This window comes from Genypterus blacodes, unplaced genomic scaffold (assembly GCF_046128005.1).
Source record: "Genypterus blacodes isolate CSIRO-AG114 ecotype Tasmania unplaced genomic scaffold, CSIRO-AGI_Gbla_v1 ptg000027l_1, whole genome shotgun sequence".
In the NCBI taxonomy this organism is placed as follows: Eukaryota; Metazoa; Chordata; class Actinopteri; order Ophidiiformes; family Ophidiidae; genus Genypterus; species Genypterus blacodes.
In genome coordinates, this window is record NW_027466840.1 from 377,102 (window position 1) to 385,149 (window position 8,048).

General features: G+C 43.3%; 1 protein-coding gene across 1 annotated transcript; it reads right to left on the minus strand.

The window, feature by feature from the left end:
• Window positions 1-2,000: 2,000 nt before the first annotated feature.
• On the minus strand, window positions 2,001-4,303 carry caap1 (caspase activity and apoptosis inhibitor 1). Its single transcript, XM_076143668.1, has 6 exons — window positions 4,083-4,303; window positions 3,394-3,588; window positions 3,172-3,256; window positions 3,024-3,081; window positions 2,857-2,930; window positions 2,001-2,742 (listed from the first exon to the last, which is right to left on the minus strand). The coding sequence occupies exons 1-6, from the start codon at window positions 4,185-4,187 to the stop codon at window positions 2,189-2,191; spliced, it is 1,071 nt and encodes a 356-aa protein (XP_075999783.1). The 5' UTR covers window positions 4,188-4,303; the 3' UTR covers window positions 2,001-2,188.
• Between the last annotated feature and the right edge of the window lie 3,745 nt (window positions 4,304-8,048).

The following is an 8,048-nucleotide window of genomic DNA, read 5'->3' on the forward strand; positions in this document are numbered from 1 at the left end:
TATGCTCAGTGAGCCCTCATTAAAATTTATATGCAACATCTAGAATAGAAAATCTTGAACATGGGAGGACAGAGAATGAAAGCATCCGCAGGAGAAAGTCAGCTTTCCCATAGACGCTGTTACAAGGAGGGCTTCTGCCAATTAAATTCACAAACTTTTCCATAAACACTCACCATACCTCTGCAGTGCAGTGGCCTAAAACTCTAGCAGGGCCGGTTGATGCACCTTTACCATCATTATTGAAACATTTTCCAGGGCTTTTTTTAGGACCGTTGCAATATTTCAGCATTTTCTGAAACTTTCCCCAGGCATGGAAAATTCCAAAACTTTTCCAAAGAATGTTCTCTACATTCAAACATCAGAATAAACTGCATCTATGTTCATTTTGAGCTGGAGAGTTGAAATCAGGATGAATGGGAAACGCAATAGCAGCGCTTGCACATTGACTTAAACGTTAAATTAAAGAGTAGATGATTGAACATCTTGTCCTCTATTTTGATAAGTCGACGGCTCAAACTTGATGAAGATGAAATGTGCCAGATGAATCACTGCTTGCGGGAATCAATTAATTTTTGTCATGTAGAGGTGATAAGTTATTTAGTGTCAGTCAGCAGGTGCTGTGAGCTAAATTTAATTTGTAGCTGCGGAAAAGCACAGACGGGGGAATTCTGACGGCAAGTGAACCATTTATGTAAACAAGAAACATGGAGTTTCAAAACCAATATTTAGAGCTACACGTGCATGAGCTGTGATCTCAGAGACACAATTCATTTTGTTCTTACATGTAAAAATGTAAGATTATACGATTACAAATCAATCTCAATAGGAATGGAAACAGGATAAATTAAAGCATAAATATGTAGATGAGGCAATTGTAAAGCGATTTCTCCAGGCATGTAAACACCAGAGTAACTGTCATGTCTGCTTTTAGGCCACAAGGGGGCAGAAAAACTCAGGAAAGCCACTTCATCAAGTTGTTATGGCTAATGTGTGCAGGAGCAATTACCTAAGTAGGTGAATCATCATTTCATCTTCTAACCTGCATCATCCACAGCTTCTTACTCAAGAACTCTGTTTTCTCCTGACCTCTGGCTTCCGTCCGTTCTGTTTTCAATCTGATTGCGATACTGTTTATCTCCACGCTGGCACAAATTCTGAATCCTAATGCAGAGAAATGACACATCTCCTCATCAATCAGACATTGCGAGTCCTTCAGTTCCTCCGGGTCTCCTTTCTGCTAAAGTGGACATTTTTCCCTTTCAAATCATCAATGAGCACAAAGAAACCTGCATATTAAAAGCACAAGTACGACGCATTTATGCCCTCCGGTCTGCTTTCCTCCCATGAAATGTGTGTTTTAAATGCAAATACCCTAAGAGGCGACCGGTTTCTTATCATACACTCCTTTTGTCTCCTTTGTGGTTGAACTGCTTTGCACTGTATCTGCATGTAACTGCACACAGCATCACAATCCTAAACAAAACAAAAACACACTAAAGCATTAGGTGAGAGGATGCCATTAATTCCAACCACTGCATAGTGACAGAGCGGAAGTGGAAATTAATTTAAAAGCTTCTCATGTTGCAGATAACAAACAGGTCAGATCTTTTCTTGGCCTGCAGGTGATACATTTGCCTTATTTATGAGTTTAAAAGCTTTTAAAATAATCCCTGAAACATACTTGCTACATACAAACTACTTCACGCTTACAAGGTTTATATTTTTCTATTATTGTGGAACAGCGACTCAAGGAGAAGCAACAAAGACTGACCTCCATGACTGCAGCGGTAAATTACACTCTGACTGAGCAAACCTGACTGTCATGCTCCCACTGACCAAATTAACTGTATAGGGAGCAACAAATAAATCATCTGTGTCCTCCTGAGCACGGAGCAGACGCGTTCCTGTGGATGCGGCACGGCAGAGTAACACTGCCATCTAGTGACAGGGGGTGAAAATGCAGTTGGTGTTATATTCAGCGTATTCACAAAAAATTGAAAAATCTCCTTTCAATTGTTTTTTTTAGTGTGTTTAATTTTGCATTTCGCTTTTGTCTAGACTGTCGTACAGTTCCAATATGGACAATAATATATTTAAAGAACTAGTCCGGGTTATGAAAATGAACCCCATCGTGAAGAGCAACATTAAACAGATTAGGCAACTGCAGGACAAAAGAAAAAAGTTAAACTTAATTAGCTTCTGGGTTTTTTTTGCCGTTGCTTGCCTTCATCAGAGCCTTGATGGCCCTCGCCCTCATTTCCAGCTCAAGCAGCTCCAACTGCTGCACTGAGGGTTGACCTGGTGCGAGCGCACGACTCGAGCTGGGGCCACTTTCAACAGGAGAAGCAGCAGCAGCAGCAGCAGCAGAAACAGAAGCAGCAGCAGGAACAGAAGCAGAAGCAACAGCAGCAGCAGCAGCACTAGCCTGCGCTGGTGCGCTCTGTTTGTCAGCTTCTTCTTTATTCAGCGTGTTGGAGAAGGCCAATATCTCACTCACACTCCGGTCTATGTCCATTTGGATGTCTTTCTTTGCCTCTACAGGCTTAGAGTCCTTCACAATCTCTGGATTTGCCGCTGTGGGCTTTGCAGCTGGTTCAGCGCCTTCGCTATTACTGCCCTCTACTCTCAGTGGCGCCTCCACCGCTTTAGCAGATTGCTCCTCTTTGGGTCCCTCGATGTCGCTGTCGTAAGTGTCTGCGTTTATGCTCAGGACGTCGCTCTCCTCCCCTGACCCTCCAGCCTCTGAAAAGAAAATGTTACCCTGACATTTCAGCTGAATACTGAGTTTGATCAGTTTTTCTCTCGTCTTTGACGTCGTTGTCTGGAATGTGTTTGGATGAAGCTGTGGGACCTTACCTTGCTTTGGGTCGTCAGTTTCAGTTTTCGCACTTTCTTTGAGGCAGGATGTGGAGTCCACATTACTGTCTTGCCTTCATTGAAAGAAAAGAAATTCAACAAACGTATCAGAATGAGAATTGGCCTGAAATTGTGCTTGGCGCTGCTTCAGTGGGCGGTGGACTCACTGGCTTTCCGAGGTCTCTTCTGTGTTTTCATCAAGGTCTCCGGGTGTCAAGTCTTCCCCTGAATACAAGCAGCAACAGCTTTAATTGGAAGGAAACGCTGGAGTGTGCTGGAAGGAAAATGAATGTGCAAATAGCTCTGAAGTCTTACCTGCCAGGATCTGAAGAAGGTTTTTCAGCGAGACCTGCTCCAGTTGCTCCCAACATAACGTTTTGATTTCTTCGAAACTACAACCCTGTGAAGAAGAATGTTTTGGTTTGTTTTTAAAAGGAAATGATGAAAAGGAATCCCTCAGATGCTAAGCAGCTATAAAAGACACTCAGGAAAACACAAAAGGCCACAATCCGGACAGATGTGCGGCGTACAAATCACCTTGAGTTCATCCGGTAGCATCTTCTGGAGCTTCTTCTCTCCCAGCACACGGAAACACTGCTCCAGCATCTCCCGCCGGTCGCCCACGTAAGCCGTGATGGGCTGGAATGGCATGCTGAGGTCCAGGCCGCCCTCCTCGATGTCGCTGCCGATCCTGTCCAGCTCAGCGTCAGCAAGCTCATCCTTGGCTTCCCGCTGTGGGGGATTGGAAGACGTCAATAACTCAAACATAAGAAGTTTCCATCTCTTGGTCTCCCAATTATTTAAAATATCATAAATTTACCCATTTGTTCAAGTCAAACACAAATACAATGCTGTGGATGGATAAGTACATTTCATAAAATACATTATTTGTAATCATGTAGTATCTGAAATCTTTTTCCCCTCTAAATCCGTTGTAATTCTGACTCCATTTGAGGTAAATATGTCAGAATTCATGGGTTTTTCCAGGTTTTGGTAAAGCATCAACTTTGATAGACTGTTCGTCTTGGACGCGAGTTAGTCTGTATGTAAAATACATAAGAAAATAATAATAATTGCTATGCGAATCTTGAGTGATGACAGCGCAAATAGTGTTAACATTAGTAATAGTGCACTAAACTACATGGTAGTAAACAGGTAACAGTCACAATGGGGAGCAATTGCTGATCATGTTAGCTTTGCGGCTAGCGGAGGCGCTAATATCTCACCTCCTGGTTGGATTCTGCGCTCCTTCGTTTGTTGTTTTCGCGTCTTTCTTCGGACTGCGAGTGTTTTCGCTTCTTTTCGGAGCCATTGGATTTCTTCTTGAGCATGTTGTTGTTGAAAAAGCTTGTTCTTCTACCGAAAATCACCACAGGAGCTAACTTTCACTGCGTCGTCGGTGGAAATGCGTCATCAACAAGCGACCGTTCAAAACAAAGCTTTATGTGTACAAAACGTTCACAAAAAGCGGCATTTAAAAAAACAAACTACATCGATAACCACTAAATAAACGCAAATTTAGACTTCCTCTAGTGATTGATGGTGCCTTTAAAATGTTTTTGTTTTAATTCGGGTGTACAAATTAAAGTGAAGAGTCATGCTGACCTGTTATCAAATGAGTCACATTCTGATGACATACAGCCAATCACAAGCCCCTCTGCTCCTCAATGCCAATGTGCACAAACTGTTCAGTGATGAATAGCAAAGTGCATGGCTAAATTGCCGGGCAAAGTTTGTTAGCATGACATCACAATAAGCTCACATTAACTTTTAAAGATCCCTCCCCAAGAAGTACATTCAATTATAGTCAATAAACCCTGATGCACTCCTGGGCATATCCTGCCTATTACCACCCAGGTAGCCCGCGACACTGGATTTCTCCTTTCGCCGGACCTAGAAACAGATTTCAAGGTGATGACAACACAAGCAAGCTGTAAATCACTCTAATTGGCTCCCCCACCTCTGCCTGAAATGAGGGAGGGAGCCAATATGATGGTTGCCTGGGCACCATGGCGACAGCTGCCTCCACATAATGCAGGTTGTTATCCTGATGCCATTCACCACATTATGCAGGTGGATTGGGCGGGATGGTGCGCATCGATCACAATCACGCCAGTGTGTTTTCTTTGCAACATCTGCTCCCATGTGTGTGAATATCACCTCGTTAAAAGGGCAATGATAGAGCTGGCTGTGTTGAAGGGGACACTGTGTTTGAGAGCCACGGGGAGGATCAGAAAAATACAGCCACTGTGTGTGTTTACGTGTGTGTGTGTGGTTTGTGATGACAGACAATTCAGGTCACAATAGGACTTTATTGCCGTCTTGAGTAAGAGGACGCTCAATGAAACAATATTTTCCCGCTCTGTTGAATATACATTAAAGCTCTTTGGTCTAATGAGAAAATGATGGCTTGTCAGGAGGTGTAAAGCAAAGTGTTCTAATAATCTAATTTACTCCAGATGTGCCTATGTGTAATGTGATGAATCGTAGAAAGAAGAGGGAGAAAGAATACAAACCAAGAAGACAGGTGAGTACAAGAAACTTAACAGGGGAAAAAAGCAACGTGCTGCAGAAAATGACAACCAGGCAACTTCATCCCCAGCCGATGTGAAGCAGATTGTTCCTTCAGTGCTTAAACAGCAGTGAGTCATTACAAGAAGAGGGTCACAAGCTGGCTTATCAGTCTGATTTGGCCAACGCAGCGATTGTAATCTCGTAGGAGTTGGCGATTGAAAGAATGATAATCTCTCTAATGGTGTTGCGCAATCCTCCCCCCCTCGCCTTTCTGTCCCTTCTGCAGACACTCGTCGGTGCCAGAGAGGTTTGTCGTGTCAGCTCTCTTGGGCATCTGTCTGGCACCTGTTGTTGTTTGTTGTCTCGGCGACACCCAGCAGCGCACGACAACCCCCCCTCCCGACATTCAAAACCACCATAGATCTGCAGAAGGTCACTGCAGATCCCCCAAGAAAAGTAACAAAATGCGGAACTGACACAGGCATTGTTCTTAAACCAGACGAGTTGAATGGCTGCAAGCCCAAATTAATACTTTCAGTTCTCTCAGTTGTCATTTCACAGTTTATTTTACAAGCTTTCATTATCCTTATCAACCGCAACACAGTTTTCTGCTGTCACCAATTAAATTAAACTAGCTGCTGATTACTGTGCAGAGGTTATAAAATTCTAACCAGCCGAAAACATTTGGTGGCAGTAAATTGCTACTCTTCCGCACACTGCTGGCATCCCTCTCCGCAGTATCCAGCTGTGTTTCTAATAACTTGTTTTGCTTTAAATTAGTCGCATCGAATCAAAGTCTTCACCGGTTCAATCAGAAGGTCCTAAACCCCAAAGAAAGCGACTCCTCTAATAGTTTCCTAACAGACATTTTGATTGGGAGTTTTGGAGAGAAGTGCAACTCTTCTTCCATCTATCTTGAGTTTCCCCTCTACACATGAAAGCCTCTCATCTTCCCCTACGGAGCGTTTCCACACAGGCATGCTGCGTCGCCCTCCAAGGTCCTGAAAGCTCTTGTCGTCTCGCCTCTTTACAGAGCCTCCACAGACATTCCCGTTTTATCTGTGCCTTTTATCTATATCTGTACAGCCACCCACCTCCCACCGTGCTGACGAACACGATCCTTTGATACTCGACAGCGTCCAGATCCTCCTTCCTCTCAGCCGGCATTTACCATAGGTGCAATGTTGCTACTGGAGATGTAAACGGAGCTTAAGATGGAACTCGGTTTCGGATATCCACCAGTCAAGTTAACACTCTACAAGCAGAAAAACAAGGAAAAATTCCATTAATGGAAAAGGGAGAGATGGAAAGGACTTGACCGTTGATCAGATGGTGGCACTAGAAGAGACATACTACCACAAATGAAGAACCATTATCTGGAGGAAATGACACTGCTGTCCATCCACCCAGGCACTTGCAGGATTTTAAAAAGTAGGAAAGTTGAGGCACATGAGGCACTTTGTGCACATAAGGTCTGTTATGACAAAGAATAAGTTGGATGCCGGATGTTGGACGCTGAAGTGTCCCAAACCTCACGGTCATAATGAACTAGGAGCACTGGCATACAGAGAGCTGAGTGGATTGGATTTGCTTCAGTGTTCTTTGGAGTGTGTGTTTTTCAACCGCACTGCATTAGTCAGTGGAGATATAACTCTTGAGATCCTTAATTAGACCCATCTTTCTTTGCTAGAACTTTTTGCGTGTGCATGACCTTTCTTCAGGCGGAACCACGATATGACCTTTAAAATGAGTTCAAGCCTGTGCTGGAAAATTTCATGTTAAAACTTGTAGACAACTGCGGCACAAAAGGGATGACAGCTGCTCACATACAAGAGAAGAATACTTAAACTTACACATGTGCTGCACCTTAAAATCCTTATGAACATACACCTATTGTATATAGTATATTAGACTACAGGTGATGTCAGATTGGTTCAGTGTCTATTCAGCTTAATGCCATTCTGTGGCACGTTGTTGCTGCATAGCTTTAGAGTTTGAATTGCTTCACAGTGTAAAGAAACTGCGCCATGGCCCTCTCATTTGTAAGACACACACACACACACACACACACACACACACACACACACACACACACACACACACACACACACACACACACACACACACACACACACACACACACACACACACACACACACACACACACACACACACACACACACACAACCTTTGGAGTCTAGCTGTGTGAGACACAAGACCCTGGACAAAAACAAGAGTGAGGTCAGCCCTTTCTGCTCCCCTAGTATTCTTATAATGGAAGTGGTTTATGTAACTATTGTCAGACGTTTGCGACTGTAACCTTAATGGAAACAATAACACAAGGCGAGAGGGCTTCAACAATCACTAAGTGCTTCTTTAAATTTGCCATTTACATTTCCAGTCGTCCTCTTGTAGTATTTCGACGATTGGTGTCTTTTAAAAAACAGTCGACAACAGTTCTAGAGAACGAATCAATCTCGTTTTAGCACAGAGTAACAATACAGCGTGTGGTCAACTTAAATGTCAATACTTCTCATTTTAGCTCAGTGGCTTATCAAGTACAAGACCAACAACAAGCAACCAATACAGCACACATAAGGTAACATTATAACCCTGCTCTAATGTCGTTTCTCTCTTGCAAAACACCACAATGTATTAGTTTTACTTGGACCATTTAT